This window comes from Podarcis melisellensis (assembly GCF_964234715.1).
Source record: "Podarcis melisellensis genome assembly, chromosome: 6".
NCBI classification, from domain to species: domain Eukaryota; kingdom Metazoa; phylum Chordata; class Lepidosauria; order Squamata; family Lacertidae; genus Podarcis; species Podarcis melisellensis.
The window spans coordinates 78,518,112-78,543,715 of NC_138538.1; the positions used below are offsets into that span (position 1 = coordinate 78,518,112).

At 39.9% G+C, this 25,604-nt stretch overlaps 1 protein-coding gene and 1 long non-coding RNA gene across 11 annotated transcripts in view; both read left to right on the plus strand.

Annotated features, from left to right (window-relative positions):
• NTNG1 (netrin G1) overlaps positions 1-25,604 on the plus strand; it is a 212,569-nt gene that overhangs the window by 150,017 nt on the left and 36,948 nt on the right. For 5 of the 10 annotated variants that reach the window (XM_081917460.1, XM_081917458.1, XM_081917461.1 and 2 more), the window contains exons 6-7: positions 17,561-17,626; positions 20,257-20,316. The exons of 3 other annotated variants lie outside the window; for them this stretch is intronic. In XM_081917460.1, the coding sequence (XP_081773586.1) occupies positions 17,561-17,626; positions 20,257-20,316 (126 nt within the window). The remainder of the gene's footprint in view (positions 1-17,560; positions 17,627-20,256; positions 20,317-25,604) is intronic. 2 more of the 10 variants (XM_081917464.1, XM_081917467.1) reach the window with 1 other exon arrangement.
• Positions 12,071-15,391, plus strand: LOC309373351. The gene is made up of 2 exons (XR_014169991.1): positions 12,071-12,201; positions 15,051-15,391. It is a non-coding gene; the product is annotated as an uncharacterized lncRNA (long non-coding RNA).

A 25,604-nucleotide genomic window follows, 5' to 3' on the forward strand; every position in this document is an offset into this window, starting at 1 on the left:
ACCGTGCATTTATAAGTCAACTCAGTTTTCTCCAGCTCATAAATAGGCTTAGGGCTGATTTGTTAAGCACCACATAGCATGCTAAATGCATTCAAAACTAGCCATGTCATGAATGCATGTGGTGCTCTTTGTCCATTTTTGTACTGGCTTAAATGTTAAAGTAGCCATTTTCCTTGCAATGAAATTAGTGTTAGCATTATGCAGGAGAAAAGTGCTATGTATTTTTTCTGCCCTAGTATCCTCCTCAGCATAGTTCTGACTGCAAATGCACAGTGGTGTGAAGCCCTGACAATGAATCTGGTTGTGTTATTCAATGCAAAGAAAAGTGGGGAGGAGCCTAAGGGAAGCCAGGGGAGAAATCTGATGGTTCGTAGCCAAACAAAAATCCATTATCATAGCTAACAGAAATGGATAAATGGTAAAAATAGTTCTTGTGCTACAGACTGTTGGTATTGTCTTGCATGCACTCGTGTGGTTGTGACATTCACTTTACACTCCCATATAGCTTTCTTCACTGCATTCGCCATCTCTGAGCATCAGCAGATGTTGGCCTTGGACTCTTAATTGGGAAACTCATATAGACTTGGATTAATCCAAGATGAACTGAAAGGATGCATTGCTGACCTCTTTGAATTTTGACACTTTTAGCAGTGGTGTAGTTAGTATCAATTGCCTTTGCTAAAAAGGGAATTGTTTCAGTTGTGCTAACCTTTCAGAGTCCCCCCGTCACAGGCCTTCCGAAATAGTCAGTAGCTCATGTTATCTGTTAGTCCCTACAAAGGGGGGGGGGGGCAATCAACCTTGCCTGCTCTCCTGGAGGTACTTCCTGCTTTGAACAGGTCAGGTGACTATTGACAAATATGGCTTCTTCAAATTTGTTGCATAGCCTTAGAGGAAATGTGGAATAGGTTTCACTTCAACAAGTGTTCATTCAAATATGAGCACTTTTTGATGCATAAAATACCATTCATAAATAATAGAGGGTTGCATCCAAGTTATACTTAGAGGAGACACAATGAAATTGATGCACCTACATTAGACATGCCTATTAATTTCAGTGGGTGTGCTCTGAGTAGGACTAACAGTGGATACAACCCAGTGTTTTCCCCATTCTGATCTACTGAGATTCACTGGACTGCAAATTGTGTGTGTTCACACACACATGCCAAACAAGATTAATAACATCAGGCTGCTTTAATGGATTCTGTGTGATTTCTTCTTTTGTCTATGCTAATGCAATATTTGTGTTCATTCCAGGAGGTTTTTCCTCTCTCAGCTGGGAATAGATTATTCTCAGGTAGTGCATTTAATATCGCTTGCTAGAAAACACTGAACTGCGTATATTGGCTTCTGTATGCCTGGAGCTTTTGCTCAGTTTAGTGGAGAGAGGGGGGAAATGAACACAAAACATCCAGCATACAAAGAAAATCCATTGCAACAGATGTTCATGTATCATCCATAAGACTAAGATGATCAAAAGCATGCCCAAGGAAGAATAAAATATGTATATATTGGTGCGTAACATATATGTATAATTCTGTATTCACTTTGATCTCAAAGGATCTTGTATTAAAGCAGCACATCATTAATGTTTAAGTGCAATGCAAAGAGTGGTTGTTAAGTAAACACATCCTTTCTGATCATCTACACAAAAAATTAAATCAGAGCTTTCCCCATTAAGGTCATTTGTACCTGCTGTTGTCTATCAATTGAATAAGAGGTTCTTTGATCATTTCCAGCACATTTGATTCCAACGCTGATCTTTTCAGCACTGGCTTGGGGGCGGGGGGATAGCTGATAGTGAGATGGTTAGCAATTAATGAGTCCCAAAACCAATTTCAGAATACTGTAAAGCTTTTATGATCAGTTATGCCTACAGAGCACCTTACTTTGACCATCGTTAAATAATCATGGTATAGACGAACCTGTCAAAAATACTTTTGAGACTGAACACTGAAGATTAAAGTCCATTCCTTCATGCCTTCCCTTTTACACATTTTCTGCACTCAACCAACAATTCAGGGGTGTTCTATGCATTATGTAGATGAGGTTGAAACTGCACTGCATGACTTCAGACAGTAGCCATATTTTTCACACGTCCCATGTAACTACACCGGAGCATGTCAAAAACTAGGACATCAGAGAAAGAACTGTGCTGAAACTGTTCTTCCAATGCACTGGTTTACTACATACAGTGAGTATATTTCATGTAAAATAAATTGTGGGGTTTTTTTAAGTGACACTACTATTTAACAAGTGAAGTACCGCAATCCATAATTCTCTCTCAATCATATACCACCCTATTAGCTTATTCTCTGTAAAGTGTAGATTGGCCTATACACCACCACTTATGAACCCTTCTTTATTACAAAATGTGACAAAGTGGAACCCACCACCGCACCTTGCTGTGTGCACGCTGCCTGTTTGGCCAGGGTTTTTCTCTGGTTCCCTGCCTTCCATCTCAATGTTGCCACTGCCTGTCACATCTATGTGGCCACACTCGTCGTGGTAGAGGAAAGCCATCACCCCTGAACCACCCCCCTCCTGGAATTTCAAAGCCCTGATTTGAACCAGTTGTTTGTTAGCAAACTACTGCATCTAATCTGTATTCCGCAGTACACCATGACACTAATTATGCTAAGTAGTTTGTTAGAAAGTGCACAATTACGCAGAAAATAGGATTGACATGATGCACAGATAGTTTTGTGGGGGTGATTACCACCCCCGAAGCTATCGCTGACAGAGAAGTCAGAGTTTAGAAACAAACAATGTACTGAAGTACCAAATGCAATCAAAGTCAGCAGACGTTAAATCTGATGTTTGCAGTCGTGTCATTTTCCCTCCAATTACCTCTTTCAGAAACACAGTAGGGCCCTCTCCTGTGGAACAAACTGCAGACCACCAAGAATAATGTTCCACACTTCCCCAGACAATAGAGCATTCCAATACATGTCCAGTTTCCTTGTGACCACAGGATATTGGAGATTGTAGAATACTCGTAGTAGTATGTTTAAGTATATATACATTGTTACATGCTACCCTAATCTCCAAGCAATGTGAGATTCCAGAGGTTAATGTGCTTACTCAGCATCAGTGTTTCCTCTTGAAAATTAGGAAACTGTGGTGTCTTTAGGCTTATTTATACATATATACAACCCAAGCCTATGAAGGAGGGGTTAACAGCATTCACACCCCAAGAGGTTCTGACTTATCCCATAGCCACATTAGCCTTGATTTTAAGGACGCCTCAACCATTGTTCTCAAATGTTGCTCTCTGACACTCTCTCCAGCCCGCACTTACAATATCTGTTGCATAACTCCGATCTCCAATTTTAAGAACCCACTCACCGAACTGACTGGAGAACTGGGCCAAAACTAACAAAATGAATTTCAGTAGGGACAAATGTAAGGTTCTACAGTTAGGCAGGAAGAACCAGCTGTGCAAATATAAGACGGGGATGAGGCACCTGGCTTGCCCGTAGTACATGTGAAAAGGATCTAGGAGGTGTTAGTAAACCACAAGCTTCACATGAGTCAGCAATGTGATGCAGAAGAAAGAAAGAAAAAAGCTAATGCTATTCTAGGCTGCATCAATAGAAGTGTAGTGTCCCAATCAAGGGAAGTAATATTTTATTCTGTGTCCAGTTCTGGGTGCTACAATTTAAGAAGAATGTTGACAAGCTGGAACGTGCGCAGAGGAAGACAACCAAGATGATCAAGGGTCTGGAAACCAAGCCTTATGAGGAACGGTTGAGGGAGTTCCAGTATGTTGAACTTGGAAAAGAGGAGAGTAAAAGGAGATAAAATAGCCATCTTCAGATATCTAAGGGGTATCACACGGAAGATGGAGAAAGCTTAATTTCTCCTGCTTTAGAGGACAGAACTCAATCCAATGGATTCAAGTTTTAAGAAATGAGATTGTGACTAAACATCAGGAAGAACTTTCTGACAATGCTATGTCTAGTACATAGTGTCAAAAACTCATTAAGCCAGGACTAGGTTCCTCTGTGAGGTGATAGCTTGAGGGTAATGAGTGATTAGGATGACAAATGATCAAGGGCAAATCTTATTTGCAAATGAATAGGCACACGCTCTCCTTCAACTGAGAATCTCAGAATTGTGGAGTTCAGAGGGGCCCCCAGGGCCATCTAGTCCAACGCGCTGTAATGCAGGAATCTCAATTTGATCATACATGGCAGATGGTAATCCAACCTCTGCTTTAAAACCTCCAAGGAAGGAGAGCCCACCACCTCTCATGAGAGTCTGTTCCACTGTCCACCAACTCTTATTCTAGTACATAGCTCAAATACACACATGGGTCTAGCCACCAGTTTTAACACCAAATTGTAATTATATTCTAACACCGATTAGACCCAGGAATTTAGGGTGTCTAGCACACACACTCATAACAATATACAGATTGAATAGCAAGAATGCAGGCAGCACTGCTAACCACAATCCAGGACCAATAGAGCAACCCAAAAGCTGTAGGACGCCACTACAATTTTTCTAACCAAGCTTGAAAATCAAATGCATATGAAAGAAAGAGAAAGAAAAATCTACTTCTTTCTGAGCCTCCCCTTCCCCTCATTCACATCTGTGCAAACCATCTGAAGCTGCAAAATGGAACTGGAGATGAGACAGAGGAGTCACCTCCCCAAGTGCTCACAGAAGGAGTAAAAGACATGGACACGACACACACATCTCACAACCTATTGGCTGCAAGACACATGGTGTAGACTGAGTATAAAATTTTAAACACAGTTGTAGGTCCAAATAAGACCTATGAACAGGATCTCCCTCTTAAAGTAACAGCAATAACAGCCAATGTAGTAATAGCAGTAGCTATAGGCAGACAAGTCAGTTCCTGGCTGCTGGCCTCAGGAAGGGAGGATTCAGTCATTTATGCCACACTATTTTCCTTGATTAAATTTCTCCTACACTACATAGGAGAAGGGGAGAAATTTGGTTCACATTTTAATGTGAGCAATCTAGTTTTTACACTTTCCCAAGTATTAAGTGACTCTTTCTTCAAGTGGCATTCCGTTCTCCATCCAAAATTTATCTTAGGCAAAATATCTTAGGCAAAATGACATACACGTCTATATTATATCAGGAGAAACTGCTTGCGAAAATGTATAAATTAGGCAAAATTGTGTTAAAATGTGTTTAGTAGGAGAAGGGATGCAAAAATGCAGATAAATTCCTGTGCATACTTTCCCCCCTCTTATTTTGCAAATAAGGAAAGGGGATGAACCAAATTTAAGGTTGGGAAAATGAGAAAGTGAAATTGACGTGTTAATTGACATATCTACTTTGGTCATAATATATAGTATTTGTACAAGAAATATGATTATGCTGTTGTTTTGGAAAAACTATCTGATGATTGTCCTTTTCAGAAAATATTGCTTATGGCATTAGTTTGAGTAAGACTTAAGAGTAGACAATTGTACCAAAATGTGTCCTTGCTTAGACTTGCTCCTAAAAATGGATAGACGCTTATGACCATGCAAAGTGAAGCATGAAGTTTGGACTCTTAACATCTGCCAAACATTCAAAAACCATGTTAGGAAGTATATCAGAGTCAATTCTCAAAACCAGCTTACTACTACTTCATGTTTTCCACTTGAAAAAGAACAACTATCCTTTTACTGCATGAGTGGCTGTAGATCAGCAATCACTAAGTGTTGTTTTGTACAGTGAAAGGCAGTTGTCTTTAGAAAGCTGGCAATGTGGTAAACCAACCAATAGCAAAGTCCCTTTGCCACAGGGAATTATGGGGGGGGGGTGTCTGGGGGTATTGTGGTAACAGAAGGTGCAGTGTTTGGCCAGGGTGCTATAAAGGACCCATCCCAACACATACACCACCACCACCACAACACACACAAACACACGAGGGCAGGGACACACAACTGTTTTCCAATTAGTCCTCAAGTTATCAAACCTAATATACTTTGCAGGCCATGTTGACATTTGTCATTGTACTACTATATTAATAGACTCCACATTGGGATAAAGGATAGGATATAAATACTTTTCATAAACAATGAAATAGATAAATTAATATTGTATGTAAGGCTGGCACCAATTCTGAAGAGCCCTGCCGCCCACCCAGCAAAGTGCTCTCCAAGAACCATGTCCAACACTAGAGGCTGAAGGATTTAAAAACAAACAAACAGTCCAGGCTTATGTATATTTATTCAGAAGTAATTGCCACTAAGTTGAGTGGGAGATAGGCCTATTTATGGAGTCGGATCCAATATGTATAATAGGAGTTAGCAACGTGGTTGCTGCCGCCGCCACTGTGGTTTATCCCGCACCACTGGAGGTTCATGTAAAGTTTCCCTCAATTAAAGCTGCATACATAACATACATTTAAAGCACTTCCCCCAAGAGAATCCTGGGAACTGTCCTTCACAGAGCTACAACTGCTTGCACCTTTCAGAGACTACACTTCCTGGGATTCTTGGGGTGGTGGTCACCACCCCACACAAGTGATCCATTGTGGCCAAGAGTCATTGTGTGGCATGGATGTCACTGAAGCCATGGGTTAAGGGCTCAATCCTATGTACGCTTACCTAAGAGTAAGTCCCATTGAATTCAGGTAGAGTTACATCTAAGTAAATAGACACAGAATTACACTGAAGGGCATCTAACTCCTAAGTAAGCATAAATGTCTTAGGCCAGGATTCAACTAAGTTGTTGCATAAGTGGAACGAAGTCCGCTCATACAACTTTCCCTGTTCTCCTCCCTCTGTACCTCCTAAATCTTCCCTGGAAGTTTGGGGAACTCACAGAAGAGGTTTAGGTGGGTTTGAGGGAGATAAGGAAAGCCCTGTTGCATGAGCAGACCTCCTTCTGTTCATACGTACCCTACGTACAACTATGTCAAATTCCACCCTTTCGGGTGCAACATAGGGTGAAGGGAGTTGTTTACAGGCAACCCCCATTTTAGGCATGCACACACAGCACTAAAATTGGAAGTGACCCAGAAACATTATAAAATACATCACTAGAAGGGCGCAACGGGGTAGGGCAGAACAGAGCAGGGGCAGAATGGGGTGTTTAGATTGCACATGATTTCACGCAAGCACACAGTGACTTGGAACTCAACCCCCACACAAATCAGGAGGTGCCTGTATTTGTTAAGAACTGTGTGTTTTGTTTTCATCAAATGTGATCATATGGGAGCTGTTACATACCCAATATAATTTTCTTTGATTTGACACCATCTTCAATTGCAGGTAAATGTTGAAACTAGGGTATACTACTGATTTAGTAATTCTAATCAAGATAATTTCTGTTTGCATTAGAAGATTTTCAATTATCCTAACCATTTCGTTTGCTCAGTAATAAATAATACTGGCTATGACGTTGACAACTGGCTAAAACAAGCCTAGACAGGCCGCCTCTTCTGGCTTTAGTGGTGTGCAAAAAATAATAATCTGCAGGTGACACTTTTCACAGCATGGAGAAAAATATAACCACTTGCTAATGTCTGAATGACAAGCTGCTGTTAAAGTCACAGCTACGGTAATCGATTACAATATTGGCAAGCCTAGTTGTCTTCGGCATAATAATTCACACTAATGAGATGTACAAATTGACTTTATACTGCACACATACATTAATTAACCAGATATGGAAAAAGATTTGTAGAGAATGAAGTAAAAAGGAGGGGGCAGCAACAGAAAAGCCTTTCCAGCACCTCTGTCCCAAGTAAAAAAAGCTATATTCAGATAAAAATGCTACTGATATCATATGCTAAATGCTGGGTTGTTACATTCTAAATTACATTCACCCTCATTTTAAATAAGGCATACCCATAAGAAACAGATCTGTTGGCTGCAGTCCTAACCCCACTTACCTGGGAGTAAGGTCTGCTGAATTTACTTCTGAGTAGATATGGTTAAAATTGCATTATTAGCTCCTAGTTACATAAAGCATGCTTGTGTCATGTTAGCATTTTTTTTCAAACCAGACGGTTTCAAATGAAACTTTCTTTTTTAAAAAAAGCTTTTTAATTTTAATTTTTTTAACTGTGTTTTTTTTAAACTGCTCTGATCCTGCTACTAGAATTATGAGATACTTGGAAGGGAAGCAACAACCATTCTGCAAGGTGGGCTGTTTGGTCAGTATGGTGGCAAGTCGACCACATAACGTGAGGCCAACATGGTTTTAAAAATACACTACAGTGGGATCTCAGGTTTGGGTACCTCTGCGCAAAAATGAAATCTTTTGCTCTGTGGAAAGGAGGATTCAGAAGTTTCCAAAGAGCTACCGTAATATTCAGAGACACTGAAAGATTTCCCTCCTGCCCACTCTTCTTTCAAGAGTGTTAGGGAAACCATTCTGGCCATAAACTACGCTGAGGTTTGCTACCAGAGTGTTTATTTTATCAGCCTTGCATAACCATTCACAGAAAGTTTCCTTTTTGTAGAACAGTGCCTACACCTGAGGTCTCCTGTCATGAGTAGAAAGTGGTACAGCCCAAGTAAAAAAGTTGTACCAAATGATTCTGTTGCTGCCTGTGTAGGTTGACTCTTATTCCCTATCATGAAACATGACACAGCCACTAACTTAAGGCAGTTGTAAAAAGCGATTAAATAAACGCATAGAGGAAAAGCCTTCACTAGCTAATAGTTACGATGTCTGTATGATTGCTAGTCGCTGTAACTCTCATGTCCTGCTTTTTCGATATCTCAAAGGCATCTGGCTGGCTACAAAGAGAAAGCTAGGACTACATAGACCTTTGGTCTGATTGAGCAGGTTTAGTCTTATGTTCCTGTACTTTAAGATGTATGAGATTATCTCTGAAGCATTGCAGGGGTTCTTATTGAAAGAAGAAATGGGAAGAAAACATCATTTCATTTCTGTGTTATCATATCTTCCAGCATTTCATGGATGAAAATAGGGACACCCTTGAGACTTGTAACACTCCTGTTCTCACATTCACCTCCCCTTTCTCACACACAAAAGTTGTCACACGTTGCTGAGGGCTCTTCCCTACCTCCTGTGCACCGTATTATAACTTCTCCTGACTCTAGCTTTTGCAGCAGTAAGCTGATCTTAACAGTTTCCTTTTCTAAAAAAAGAAAAGAACAGAGAGAAAAGCAAGGCTTTTTAATACAATATTTACTCTCACACTGGATCTGATTGTAGTCATTATAGGAGAACTACAATTCAAAACATATTCAGCAGCAAATGGTTGGCCAGAGTGGGAAATGGAATGAAACTCTTAAAGTGAAGAATTTTGCCTTCACTTTAAGACAAATAAGAACCCAATCCTAGGCATGTTTTCCTAGCAAGTCCCTCTGAGTTATTTGGAGCATACTTCTGTATAAACACACCTAGGATTGGGCAGTAAGAAAAAATAAACTTGAATGTGGCCATGTGATATAGCGAGATGGTGTTATATTAGGAAAACCTTACCCTATAATATCTGTCTATGGGGTGTTCTGCTATTATGCTTGCATTTTATATTTTTATGTTGCAAACCAACCAGTAATCAATGAGGATTATGATGCCCCAAAATGTTTTCAATGCAGGCCACTTTTTGAATTTCCGAACCCCATCCCTTCACAGCCATCTTTTTGGCAGGTGAGCTCAGAATATCCTTGCAGAGCTCTGCTGCTGCTGCGTGCATAACTTAATCTGATGATTGGGGCGCTACTAATCTAACACTGGCACTAGAAGAGAATTGGAATAGCACAATGCAGTGAATCACTAGTGGGGTGGGTGAGCAGGGCAGTTAATGAGAGCCCAGGCCAGGGACATCACTTGAAGCATATTCAACTTACTCCCATCCTCCTCCCTTGTACAGCAGACACTTAAGCAATTCTCAGACCCTGGGGTGCTCTGGGAAATTAAATGTGGCTAGACACAGCCACTGTGCTGCTTGGAACATTGCCCTAAGAATCAGACAAGCCTTTCTGATGAAAAATAGCCCAACCAAAGGACAGTTTCAGGTTCGTTCACAAGTGTGAACAGTAACCCAGTCCCTTGCTCCAAGCAAACAAAACAGAATGAGACAGAAAATGCATGTGCTGCCTAACTGTAAATAAAATCTCCCAGGAGGTTTGTGGAGAATATAAAGCATACATTAAAATTGTCATTAAAAATAAGAATTAATAGGGTTTTTTTAAAAAAAAACAACAGCAGTTGAAGATGAAGAGTGGACTTCACCATTGTACTGTTCTGAATGTCCAGGCTGCATGAGCATTTCAGCTTGCTAAACAGAATGATCCCCACTCTCTTATTTGCCCAAGTGGTGGAGCATCTCCCGAACCCCCACCACAGAGGGAAAAAGCCCCATTGTCCAATAAGAAGTCCTTGCACAGGGCTTCTGCTTATAGATCTCCTTATTTGAATTTTGCCCATACTTATCAGCTAAAATAATGTCAACTTTAGGTCATGGTCTATCTTTACATTTGGAGGGGGGGTATCCTTAAGCGGCTTACAAGTATCATACCATAAGTATTGCAATAAACGTTCAGAAAAGACTAAATATATTATTAAAATTTTGTAATGATTTGTTGGGTCTCTGGACCGTAATAAAGATTGATTATTATTAAAATGTCCACAATTGGGCCTAAGGCAGGGGATGGAAGAGACACAGGGAGCTGCAGGTGTTGGGTTACAGCTCCCATCTGCCCCGACTATATGCCAAGCTGGCTGAAGCTGATGGGATTTGGGCTTCAACCTCTGGAGGACCACAGGGTTTCCCACCCCAGCCTAAGGCACACTGGTATGCAATTATACGGTTTACACAGTCCTCTGTCGTGAAGGAGGGAGGCAGGCAGTTGGAATAGTTTAACAAATTTCCTGCTTCTCTCTTCTCAGTAAGCAGACCAGGAGTGGTTGCCTAGCAACCCCAGTGCTCACTTTCTTTCCCCGGAAGAGGCCTAAGGGCAGCAGCAATTAGTGTGACCAGATGAAGAGAAAGACGGGACTCCTGTGCTTTTAATAGGTGTGGAGAAGAGGGAATTTTAGCAGATGCAGCTTGTCAGATAGGGGTGAGGGAAAGTTACACCTGCTGGAAATCCCTCTCCTCTACCACCGCCAAATTTACACAGGCCCTTTCCTCCGTTGCATCTGATCACTCTAGCAACAATCTGGTTCCTGAGGTTTGAGAGCCCACAGATTTCACATAGCTTTCTCTGAAAAAAACAAAGGGGTCACTCATTTCTTTGTACATGTGCTTTAGGGAAGCCCATCTGCCAGTAGTTTTCAGAGTTATCCACCTTGGTACTGGAGGAAGCAAACACGTATCAGATTAAAAAGATAGGTCACAGCTGGCGTTGCCAACTTGTATCTGTGTTGTGGCTATGTCTTTAGCAGGTATTAGTGAGAATGTTTATCTCCATGCTATGAGAAGCATAGCTGTTGATTCCTCTATGGGCAAATTTCCCCCACCCCACCCCCCGTTCTGCCAGTGTAGGTTCTAGGGTCCAACTTAACTGTGGACAGGCCTGGGAACATATAACCAGGGCTTTTTTGTGACCCATTCAAAGGTTATGTAAGTGGATAGGTGTTTCCATATTTTCAGGGCCTGGGGACTGGTGGGAGAAGTTAAACTCATGACTTCTAAGGCAGGCAGGCCCAATTTTTTTAAGCTTTGCTAGGAGCTACAGTGGGGGGACGGGACACCAATTTCTTCCCAGAATGCTGCTGAGGATGACAATATGTCGCAATGAAACATTTTTCTGAGGCAATATTGGAAAATATAAGTGGTGGAGGCCAGCCAACAAAACACAGCAAGAATCCTTGTAACTGCTCTTCCCACACTGCTGAACTTCTCCCTAATCGCCTGAAAGGCAAAAAGCAGAAGGGAGAGCCGCCCCCTTTCTTCCCCACACCCCTCAAAAATGGGTGAAAGTTCTCAAAGGTGAAAAAATCAGGAGAGCCAATCACAGATATCATGTGCTATGTATGTTTTGGCCATATAACATATTTAGTTGTCTAAAGATTCATCTTGTGCAGCACCACATGTCACTCACTACCAGTCATATCCCTCACTTTTATTATAGAAAAACATCATTTTGGTGCCAGTTTACTCTCACCTAGGCAAGGATCCAGCATGTGCTGCCCACCACCCTCAAACAAACACCAATTCATCAATTATGTTTGTGTCTCTGGCCATTTTTCAGCCAAGTGACTATGTGAACCACCCTTAAAAGTCTACATCTGTTCTTGGCTAAGGTAAGAACCAAGAATAATTAATTAATTCCATTAATTAGTGCAATGCCTATTGTGGAGAAAAAGGAGTGAATGGTGATTGGTTGGTTGATATGTGTTACATTATAGACACCTGTCTAGCAGACCATACCATGACCAAAACATGCCATTAGCCCTGTTAAACATTCAGACCTTTCATCACATGCCAAATATTGTCTTGTTCATTCCTTTCTTCCATATATACAGAACAGATAGAAGAGGGAGTGGTATCGCATCCTCTGGCCTCATTCTGATCTCCATATCAGACCATCCAAGTGTCCCTATTTTCCAGGGACAGTCCTGGATTTACAGAAGCCATCCCGGTTTCTGATTTGATCCTGGAATGTCCTGCTTTTCCTTAGGATGCCCCTATTTTCATCAGAGAAAGGTTGGAGAATTTTGGAGTTATGCAACCCCCGATACAAGGAAATAAGTAACTTTACAAACTTTAGAAGATATCTGAAGACTGCCCAGTATAAGGAAGTTTTTTAATGTTTTTATATATGTTAGAAGCCACCCAGAGTGGCTGTGGCAACCCAGTCAGACAGGAGGGGTATTTTTTATTATTATTACTATTACTATTATTATTATACGTTCCTATTTTCATCGGAGAAATGTTGGCGGGTATGCCGTATTTCAGGCTTCCTCAACCTCGGCCCTCCATATATTTTTGGCCTACAACTCCCATGCTCCCTAGCTAGCAGGACCAGTGGTCAGGGATGATGGGAATTGTAGTCTCAAAACATCTGGAAGGCTGAGGTTGAGGAAGCCTGCCGTATTTTCAGTGGACTTTCAGTTTTGACCCACGAAGCCTAACACAGGTCACCAGCCATGTGCGAAAATCCACTAGTGGCTCAGTAAATTTCCTGGTTTCACTTCCAGCAAGGGGGAAAAAATCACCATATATCATAGATGCATTTTGTTTAGCAAGTTGTATAGGTCTGACCCATACTACTGATATCAAAATAACCATAAGAAATTCCCCAGAGGAGTGGCGAGGATACCGGTAAGCACAGTGAGCTAAGCATTTTATAAGAATATGCTTCCCCCACACTTTAAATAATTTGGAGTAACTGATAACATTATAGCTTACCTATTTTTGGTATGAAAGCTTGCATTTGGTTATTATTATTATTATTATTATTATTATTATTATATTTTGCATATGTTGTATATCCTGTATACATGTCATAATCAAAATAATGAAAAATAAATATTTACTAGCAACTATCACAGCACACTGTTCAGCATAAAGCCCAAAACATCATAATTAAGTATGAAAATGTTTTATATGGTATTGGGTGATTTAAAAAAAAAATATCATCAGAATCTGAACATCTCTTTCAAAAAAACACAGCTGCTGAAGACAATTTTACAAAAGCAAAGCAAATCTTTGTCAGTACCTGACTGGTAAACTATGTGGGTACTTTTTGAATGTCATTTATTTATTAAGATTTATACACCACTTAATTATTATTATTAAAAACCCTCTAAGCAGTTAATAAAAAGATAAGACAGACATATGACCATACTTTAAAATATACAAAAGTTAAAATGCTAAATCAGATTAAAAGTATCTCAACTTCATCTCTGGAGGAAAAGTAATAGCATATAAATTTAATAAATAAAAAGTTCTGTCTTTGTGCATATCCACAACCCCTGCACTTTTTAATAATAAAAAACAGCCCTTTGAGATCACCGGCTGCATTTTACAATTCAATATCTTTCTTCTCAGACTTACCTATACCCCTGCAGAGATCTCAGAACTATTATGTTATTTTCCTGCTGCTCAGGAAAAGAGAGTTCTTAACAAATTGCGGTAAATGAATGAGTGGCTATTATATGGCCTGGCTATTAAAGGATTCTGATTGAAGCCTGTTGAGAATGAGTCATCCTTTCCAGTTACCTAAAGACTTCACAGGCAGCCTCCAGAAGAATCTCTGAGTGACTCAGAAGTTTTCATCCCACTATTCAAGCATTTTTTAAAAAGCCAAATGTGCAGAGATTGGGTAGTGTTCATGCTGTATCCAGCCACAAATTGGGAAAAAAATGAAAAGCTCAATGCCTAGAATAAGGGCCATATTTGTCATAGGGGAAAAAATGTAATAATTGATATACTGGCGGTGGAACAAGGCTTAAAAATAATTCAAGGTTCTGCCCAGTGGAAGTAGCTTCAATCTAAAGCTGAACAGGCTCTGTACCATTATTATTTTTAAAGGAAGATGCTTGAAGGATCCAGTAGTTGAAGTAGGAGAGGGGAGGAGCAGATCAAAATAGGCTGAGAATGTAACAGGATGTGACTAATAAAGATATCTTTAAGAACCTCTGAAATCTAGTTCTCATGGATAAAGGGGTAGATACCAAAACCCTATTCAGTGAGATGTTGGGGGGGTTGTGGCATCACAAGGTTGGAGGAGGAGATATTAGACATTTCAAAGGTCAAATGTGACCAAGACTGCAACTCTAAATAAACGTATAAGGAATAAGACCCACTGAACCCAGGAGGACTTATTTCTGGAGTCATGCATAAGATTGCATTGCACGACTGAAGATTAACAGCCAAAGCAATCCAAACCCAGGGCCAGAAGCCAGAAAGGTTTTAATGAGAGGTTATTATAATGTTGTATTGATTGCCTTTTAATGTATTTTATTGATTGCACACCACTTTGTGAGGCAATTGGCCTACAAAGTACTATAGAATTTATTTTTTTACATAAATGGCCAGAGCAAAACAGGGAGTGGGGAAACCTTTTCCCCCCCATATATATACCGTGTGTGTGTGTGTGTGTGTGTGTGTGTGTGTGTGTATTCTTTATATATATTTGCTGTGCCAGCTCCAGACTGGTGAAGATGTGGAACTCAAGAATCAAGCCCCTTAGGTGAACCACAGGCTATGGATACATTGATTACTGATATTCCACTCCAAAAGCCACCAGCACCTCATATACCAGGCTGCAGCAGAGTCTCATCAGCACCAGTGGCACTCTTCACTGGTGAAGAAAAACCTGAGCTCCATTCCCATTCAACCACCAACAGAGAGGCTTAGAATTGCACTCTCAAAAAATTGCTGTTACGCAATTAATCCACTAGATCGGAATAGGCAACCTGTTGTTCTGAACTTCAACTGATAAGTGTGTATAATGAACAAATTATTGCCGGGGTTTTGTTTTGTTTTTTAAAGAAAAGACTGGGGCAGAGCTCTGCCATGTTGCACATGACATTAAACTATTGAGTCTATTTAATAGAATAGCAGGGGGTGCACAAAATAGCTTGATTTCTTCATTAAAATTGGTGAAACCGGTTGCTTTGCACAAGGAACAAACGTAGCAGTAGCCTGCCATGTTGATCAGTAGTCCAAAATAATATCCAAACATTCCACCCTGCAACTTGCCCCTTTCCAAAGCAGAAACAATGCACAATTCATCAAGGTGTCAAGTCTTATAACTGAGAACCATGCACACATAAGTCAGATCTCTTGCCTTTAAACAGGAAACCGATTACAGTGTGAGGATCAGGGGTGGTGGGGAGGAAGCATATGAAATATGGTTACAGAAAATCCTACCCTCACAAAAATGCTGTAACTTCTCTAGTTGATAAATGTCCCAAACATGTTGAAATGCAATAAAACATTAGATGTATTATTTCACATTAAGCAAAATTTTATTTCATTGGTGCTTCTTTCCTGTGATTTTTGTTGTCGTTAGCATGAGTGAAATAAGACACATAATGGGAATGTTTTAATGAAGAAAGAGAGACACACTACTGCAGCTAAAGGACAGCTGTGGAGGACATATTTTCTAATTCTGCCAGGGGAATGCGGAAAAAGAGATTTTGTGTGTGCCTGTGTTTGTAATGCACACACTCACATATATAGAAGGTCATTCTAATGGGTCTACTCTGAGTTTGACCAGCATTCGATATCACAAATATATGTGCGTAGATCCTAACCAAGTAAGGCAGATGACCAGTTAGGAATCCTTTTTAACATGTAGCAGTTCTGATTACACTGAAATAAATCAGAATTACCAGGCAATACTTTGAATTAATGCTAAGGACATTTTTTAAAAAATCCTTTGCTAATTCTCATCAGAAAGCAAAACTGTGATCAACAAGTTCATAGAAACTTAGTGATTATTTCTGCTATCACATAAGCATTCCCCCCCCCTTTAGTTGCTTTGTGCATATATAGTTCGCTGGATATGATAAGAAATCAAGTGAATTCATTCTCTAGAAACCCCAGTCTACTTATTTTTAAACCTTTTGCTATAATTTTTGAAAAAACACGTCTGGCTTTGTCTAGCTTCCAAGAGCACGGAGGAGCAAAAGTTATGTAAAATGCCTTTGCTATCCTAGGCTCATACTCTAATTTCATATTTAGAGTATGGCTTTAAATAGGAAGTGTTGATAATTTGTTGATTTGCTTCACTACTAGGTGTGGTTGCAGGAAAAATGGAAGTGTATGTTTGTAGGGTTCTTGTTAAGACTGGTCCACGTGTGTTCATTCATCACTTGGATGACTAGAACAATGAATGGGCCATCATCACAGATGTGTTGTTTATATGCCAAATAATAAGTAGCAGTGTTATCAACGTTAGTCAGAGTCATCTTTCTTTGGACTGGCGTCTTTGGCATGTATGCCTAGTATGTTCACCCATGTAATTGTTTATAACAATATCATTTGATGTGTGCAACTAGCAAGTTAGCCAGAGATATAATTGTTCCCGAGGAATCATCAAACATGGCACAAATCAATAAGCAGAGCCTATCCTCCTCTCCACTGCCCCATCTACCATCCCTAAACATCATCCTTGACAGATGAGTGTCTAGCTTTACCCCAGTTATCCAGTGCCCCTTCCTGTAATACATATTTTAACATCAAAATTGGTAATGTTAGATGGGGCAGTGGAGAGGAGGATAGGCTCTGCTTATTGATTTGTGCCATGTTTGATGATTCCTCGGGATCTACCATCCCTAAACATCATCCTTGACAGATGAGTGTCTAGCTTTACCCCAGTTATCCAGTGCCCCTTCCTGTAATACATATTTTAACATCAAAATTGGTAATGTTAGATTATAAAAGCTGAAATGTCTCTCTCTCACACACACACAAACACGTGCACACAAAAGATGTAAATGTCCATTCAATGTTTTGGGAATCATCAATTGCTTGTTCTTGTTCAATGTGGCCTTGATGTATTGTCCAAGTGTGTCATTGACAAAGTCCAGTAATGGATGTTTGTGCTTTATGTTTTTCTCCATACACGTCTGTTTAGAAATAAAACAAATAAAAAATATCTATCAGCAGATGTAAATAACAAATCCTGATTTTTCCTGATATATGCAGCTCCTCCAAAGTTTGATAGGATATGGCCGAATATATCTTCCCTTGGGGTTTCTAACCCAAATCAAGGTAGGATTCTGTAAAATTCCTACTGGTCTATACTTTTAACTGCTTTCATAGAATCTGAGATGATGGCAAAAAGGACAAAACACATTTTTTTCTCTCTTGGGACTAATAAAAAAGTATACTGTCCAAAAACAACTACTGGGAATTATCATAAAAATGAATCTTACATGAAAAGGCTTTATATAACATGTACAGATCTTCTTCACCAAAGTTATAAGCGCTTTTATAGCTTAAATTGAATATGAGTCCCTGGAGAAGACTGGAATTGTATAGGCATCAAGGTTTGCATGATAAATAAGTTTTGAGAATTTTTGAGTGCCAGAGATTTCTTTTGTCTCCATCAAATCATTTCTTAATGTCTCTCTCTTCTGCTTTGTTTTCTTAATTGAAATGAATGTTATTTCGGTTGGTATTCAGAGCTGAGGCTGCATTGAGACAGACTTATGGTGGTGGTAGCAACAGTATTCTCAGGGAATTTCTTTGAACAATGCAGCATCTTCAAAAAGCTGGAGTTTTCTCTTCTCCATTCCCCGCCCCCCCCCCCCGCCAAGAGGTCAAGTCACACTGTAGGTTGCTTCCCATATCCCGTATCCTTTTTTGTGTGCTTAAAGTATTACATTTCCACTAGCACTGACAGCAATATTTCTTTCTGAAATCCCTAGTGCACAAGTTTCACATCTGAATTCCAGTGACATTCACACACACACACAATTACTGTCAGACTGTGGCCTGATGATTATTCTGGGAGTGGGGAATGGAGTGTGGTTTAAAAAAAAATAAAAAAAAGACAATGAAGAACATATATAGTTAAAATGCTATCATTTAAAACGTTTGTTCTCCTGCGGAGCTTTTACGCAGCAAATTCATTCAGTCAGGTGTAAACGCGTTCATTATATCACATGGAATTATCTTGTTTTCCCTCTTTAAAAGCAAATAATATTGGTCTACAGCTTGCCATCGTTATACACAGGATGTTCCTTTTAAACTCTAATGAATACAGATGGAGGAGGAAATGAGCAAAAGAGGATCCAGGAAATAGCTTCTAAGCTAAAACAAAATGTATTAGCAATTTGTTGGAGAGCTAGATTGGAATGAATGCAGTCCTAGCCCTTGATCATAGTGATGAAATTGAGCCTGCCCTAGATACATACATTACTAACAGCTAGAATTGCCTTAATCATGGAATCCATATTATATTTTACAAGTTTCTTCAAATGTCCCTTGAAGAGGTTACAGTAACCGATCTTTCCTCTACAGCTCTCCATCAAGATTGACACTGAATTTGAGAGCACATTATTTATTTTGTATTTCACAAGCAATTGACTATTGATGGCATTGAGTGAATTAAGATTCACTTAGCATGTCTAATGGATTTTGTTATTTAACAAATTAATTGCAAAGGGTCTTGGGTTTCAACGTAACTTCCCACTGAATCTTGAGCAATGCAGCATTAAGCACTGAGAGGTCAAGCATCAGCTATGATGCTCAGGTAATGGTGTAAAATGGGAACAGAACTATCCTCATATAGGGAATAGTTTGCAAATGGTTGTGTGACTAGCTTAGCCCATTAGCAGTTTGTCAGAAAGCAACAGTTACACTTGCTTATGATAAAGTAGGACGGTCTAAGCACCAAACAACTAAAAAAGCATGTAATAAGCGCTCTCTCTCTCTCTCTCTCTCTCACACACACACACACACAGACACACACACAATGGCCAATACTGTTGAAGCTGACAGCCCTGATTGTTTGTTTACCACAGGGTTCCGCAAACTTTGGTCTCCAGCTGTTTTGGACTACAACTCCCATCATACCTAGCTGGCAAGACCAGTGGTAGGGGATGATGTGAATTGTAGTCCACTAACAGCTGGAGACTGAAATTTCAGAATCCCCGGTTTAGCAGGAGGAAGGAGGCATCTGACTGAATTAGCCCCATACCCCTCCACTACCAATAGATCTGTTGCCATCAGAACATGTAGCACTGATTACATTTTAGACCACTTATATTTGATGTACAAGCATCTCACATACACATTTGTAACACTACAGTTAGGGGTCTTAGATACCCCTCCCCCCCAGCCTGTTGTATTGCAGGTTGTCATTGACAGCTATGTTTACATGGCTGTTAATTTGTATATATTTTTTAAAAAATTATATATGGATGTTTTATGATGGGCTATATTTGTAATGCCTAATAAAGGTTTGGCAAAGTAAGTTACTGAATATCTCTTGATCAGGGCATGGAAGTACAGGAGAAGTTATGTTATGAAAAAGGAACTGAGAAATCCCAACAACATATTTTGTGTGTGTGTGTGTTCAGGGTTTTAATTAACTTTATATTTATAGTAGTGAGGGTTCTCTGAGGTCACCTGTTTAAGCCAGAATACCTAACTCCTTAGATAAACCTGTTTTATTTTACAAATATATCATACATAAATATCCACATCCAGTATTACCAATAGTGCAATCCTGTACATGTCTATGCAAAAGAAACTCCCATTTAGTTCAAAATATTTACTCCCATGCGAGTTTATATAGGGCTGCAACAAATTCATCTTAGGCTCTGTTTGGTTTTTTAAACTTGTGCCTATATGACAATTTCCTAATCTACTCTTCATTTTTTAAACCTATCCAGTTGCTCCAAAATTAGCTTTGTCTACTGTTTCTTCTGTTCAAGTTGCAAACCACAAAAGAGGTAGGAATTCTTGCATTCATACAGTGGTTTCCTAGCGTTTGTCCTGTGTTGTGTAACAGATTGCACTGTATGAATCTGGAATAACTGTGATGTGGTGTCTAGTATCATCCCATTAGTGAGCACAAATGAAAGAATTAAGCATTGCTAAATACATGAACCACAAAAGGGGCACATAAATATGATTCCTAGGCTGTGTCAAGTTTGTAAGCCACCAGGGATATATTACTGATGAGCAGCCACTATATGTATATATACACATACACACACTAAAATAAAATCACAGCAATCATATTTTTGACAGAATTTATTATGAATGATATTGTAGCTGTTGGGGGGGGGGGAGAGAATGTCCTCTAGGTTGTGTTACTAATTTGATACAGTAAATGAGAAACTATAATCCAGTAAAGTACAGGCAAGTGAATCATGCAGAATTGATTCCATTATATGCCTTTGACAAACAAAACAATCATTGGGCAGTAGCCAGCTAAGCAGTTCTACTAGCACAAGGACTTTTAACTGCACAGTAGAACTTCCCCACCTTCCCATCTCTCCACACAACCCCTAAATCTGCTCTGGAGAGTTAGCGGAACCCCTGAACCGATTGAAGGGTTTGAGAGAGAAGAGAATGCAGTTAAAAGTCCTTGTGGAACTGTTCAGTTGCACTTGAATGTTATAGCCAATATATAACATCCATTCCCTGACCCCCACCCCGCAGTGAAACTTTCTCACACCTTTTATGGAAACATGGGGTACAGTCGACCAAAAATTATTCTCACACAAAGTACATTGAAATGAATCGTTGCATCATTTTTTTTGGGGGGGGTAGCTACATTTTTTTTCAGTGGAGTTTAACTGATGTGAGCAGTATTGCACCACACACACAGTAAACTGCACTCATCTTTTTGGGAAGTTGCTTGAGCATCCTCGGTTGTTTTGCTTAAGCAGAATTGTGTGTTTTTTCCTTGAATTTTGCTTTAAGCAAAATTTGGTAGAAATTCTAGTCTTGAACTTCCTGGTGAACCGGCTGCATCCATCGGATTCCATGTGCCCTGATAAGGTTTCAATATTTTATCAAAATAATGGAATTATATTGACATTTTAAAAGCATAGCACAATTGCCTTGACAGCTCCCAGACAGTATGCCCCAGTTGAGCATCTGTCATTTATAGACCAGAACTATTTTTGCTATTTTTCACTTCCCAATTTTATTTGTTTAAGCATGTGAACAACACATTGCAATATTTGTGTAAGCCAAGCTATTGTTCTCAATATGTCCTTAGTCATGGGATGAGAGTTGCCAAGGCATATGGGCTGATTAAAACAACAACAACAACCCTTGACCTTTGTTTTGCCCCAGGGGATGGATAAATGACCTACACTACGAACCTGGATTATTTCTAATGTAGAAATTTTAAGCTGATAATGAAAAATATATTTGTTTCCATATTTATATTGTACAAGAGAAGAATAAGAAAGTTTGATATAGCGTGGGGACAGTGGCTTTAAAATGTTTTTTATATCATCATAGGATAGTGTTACTACAATGGTAGCAAGAAATGGAAATGTTCGTTTTTGGGGATTTCCTTCCATTGAGCATTTTCAAGCCCTCCATTGCTGCTTCAGCTGCTAAGCACAACCGAAAACAGAAGAGGTGGTTCTTCTATAGGAATAACAAAGTATTAAAAGAAGGGAAAGGAGGAACAATATTGCAAGGGATTTATTGCACCTGTAACTTAGTAAAGTGTAACCCTTTGGGAAGTGAGTGCCATAGTCTGTTTTGTCCCTGAGCAGCTGCTGCAGTGGACTGAATGTTATATCTCTGATATAGCTGTGGCAAAGTGGGACAAGTGGACCAGAGGCACTGCACAACATTTTGGAGCTCTCACAACCCTCTCCCTTCTGCTATTTTGAAATTGAAAATCCCAAGTTCCACTCCCCCACAATGGGCTGCTGGAAGGAAAAGTGGAGTTAACACACCATTTTTTTGTCTGTAATAATACAACAAACTAAATCAAAAAGCTAGTGAGAAAAGCTGAGCAGAAATCTCAGGGACAAATATGAAAGATGGGGTTAAAATCCGACACATCCCAAGTGGGGGGAACCATCTATTTTCCTTTAAATTCTTCTGTGGTTGTTCACACCCCTAGTTACCACCACCAGGTTGCTGAAAGAGGCAGCACCAAATTGGGGGGGGGGGAGTGTCTTTTGTGTCTTCTGTTTTTTTTTTTTTTTAAATAATTTTTATTAAGGTTTTCCAAATTAAAACAAATAAAATCCAATTCATAAACTTTTTCCAATATCCAGGACTTCCCCTCCCCACCCCCTCTTGTGTTCCAAATCTTCCAAAAAAGCAATGATATTCAACAAATTCTTATTCCCAAAATACACTCATCATCAATAACTCAATTTATCCAAATTTCCATCCCCTAAGGTCGACCTATTCCCTTCCACGAGTTCCCCCCTTTCAGATATAATACAGATGAAAATAGAATAAAAACAAACAATAATTTTACAACCTTTGGATTCCAAATTTCCCTCCCCTCTTTCCCTGTTGCGTTCCCCCTATCCTTCCACTTCTAGTGTCTTCCTGATGAACCCACCTTTCACTAAACCCACATCCCTCTGGTTCTTTACCGGTCTTCTTTTTTTTTTTAAAATGGCATATATTAAACTTCTGGCATTTTTAAAATTACAGATGTCCAATCATAGAAGGAGTCTATCAAAGGGGGCCCATTTCTTCTATCCAGATTTTTATATCCAGGAGTATAAACTCCAATTTTATATCCATAAGCTTGTCAAATCTGGATATCCCAAATGTTCCCACATTCTGTCCAGTTCTTGTTGTTTCCTTGTTCTTGTCAATCACTCTCCTCCTTTTTACTTCCCTGTTCCCTCACAGAAATGTTCTTTTTCCAAAGGCTTCTAGTGTCTCTACAGAGGCTTGTTATTCAGGAGCAAAACATTACATCATGTTCCTTTCATTTTTCAACAGATTAATCCATTGTTTCCAGTAAAGTGTAGGCCTCTGTAGACAAAATAATGTTCCATTTCTGCAGTTTCCCAGGAGATTAAAAGTTCTATCCAACTGTTCAAGTTTCCCGTCGAAAACACATGCAATGTCCCTCAGCTCCTCTAGGTGGATTACAATAACAAAGTTCCCTTCCAGAGCACATCCGCCAGTCCAAATAACTTATAAATCCTTATTTGAAACAATTTATCTCCAATTTATAACAAATGTAGCCGGCAAAGTCCTCATAACAAAGTCTCAATTTCATTCTTCCGTTTTGACAGCTCTTTGACAGCTGTCAAAACCTCCGTTGTTCTTCTCCAGGCATTTTCACGAATCGCTCCAGGGATTCCGGGGGGGTTACTTTTTAATACAAATTCCACTTTTCTCCTCCAGCTCAATCTTATAAATTTCCCTCGCGAAGTTGCTAGTTCGGCAAGATAAGGTTCTTCTCGATCTTAGTTATCCAGTCCTTTGTTTTGGCTCTTCTACAATTCGGGGGGGGGCTGACTTCCTTTTTTCCACCTCCCCCGTTCGCTCCAAATTCTAAAAATTTATCCCTCTTTTTAGTCCATATTCCAATTACTCACGGGTTCTTCTTTTGGGTCCAAATTTTCAATAGAAGAAGTCAGCGCTCTCCGCCGGATGGCATGCGGCTGCGCTCGGCAGGGATAGCAGAGGACTCAAAGCACCACGCTCCTCCCCGGCACCCGATCCATAGCCTTTAAAAAGGCTCCTTCACGAATCGAGAGGGCGCTGACGGTGCCAGCCGAGTCTCCATGTCCACGGCCTCCGTGGCCGTGGTTTTTAAGGGTCCCCGCATCGCCGGTGCGGTAGGACCCAGCCCCTGCCGAGCAGGCTCCCTCCGGAGCTCGGAGGGAGCCCGCCATACGGCGATAGCGCCGACCCGGAAGTCTGTCTTTTGTGTCTTCTGGCACTGTGCTGCGTATCAGAATGCTGGGAGATATAAATGGTGGCCTCTTCCAAGTTTCAACGAATTGGGGAGCGGGATTGTAACTTTACAGATAAAGTTGAGAAATGATATTAAGTTGAATCAGACATACCAACAAGCCATATAATTATAGGTGTATAAAGGTTCTCAGAAGGTTCTATATTCTAAGAAATTAAAATTATATCGAGATTTACCTACAGAATATTGACATGTGCTTGTATAAAGACAAGTCCACAAAATTTCCTTGGTTGCATGGATGGCCAATTCATTTGTTTCTTTTCTAGCTCAGTGCTACAGAAACTGTGCAGATAAAAGAAGTTTATTTTGGTGATGCAGTTACAATGGTAGCATCACTTCCATTTTAAAAAAAGAATTCACATAGTTCATGCCTTATAGTAACAGAGGTTGTATAGTGGTGGTTGTCACTTGTAATGACTGGTATGCTATTTTAGATATTCCAAGCACTATGGAAATTTTTAGTACCTACTCTTTGAAAACAACAACTTTTAACTACCTCCCAATTTAAAATTATGCAACAGATTGTTGTTGGTTTGCAGAGTGGTGGAAATTATTTGCAATATGGCCTTAGAGTTTGGCCAATGGGTTTGGCCAGTGTGGTTTTAGTGTGAATCATGCCAGAATGACAGGAAATTGCTCTGTTGTAACAAAAGCCAGATCCCATGGATATTGGAGAAATGAGCATGAAAGTATATTGTGCATGGAATTTGAGGTTAAAATAGGGCAGGTGTATTCTTTTCTGGACAATGTATCTCTTTAAGAGCTTGGACAATAACCACAGCTCCACAGGTATGTTTAACTTTACAGTGAAGAAAAAAACAACACCTGTTCACTTACATTTTGCTTTGGGACTCTAAAAGGGACATATTACCTGTTTTAGCTAGAAACCTTAGGGCTGAGAGACCTGTGCTGTCAATTCACAGTATTCCTTTATTTCTCCATCATATGTTACCTGAATGTCAAAAGAGCCCCTTTCTTTTGGCTTTGCTAGGTCCTTCCCATACTGCTCTGATTTGGTAGTTAAAGGGATATGTCCGGTGTCTGGGTTCTAAACTGCCTGTCCTTGTAGGACTGCATTGCCATTTTTGCTTAAGAGAAGGCTGGCTTTGATAGGTAAAAGATGCACGGCATGGCCAACCTGATGTGCAGACAACTCTACTTTATGTTGGTGAGGTTCCCCATGAAAGATCCTCTTGTGGTGAGAGAAACCAATACTGCCAACCTGAAGTGAAAGTGAATGTGCGTCAGAAGGGCTTTATTCTTGTTCAGCATGTCCAAAATACTCTTAGTCATGTGCTTGAAAAGTCAGAG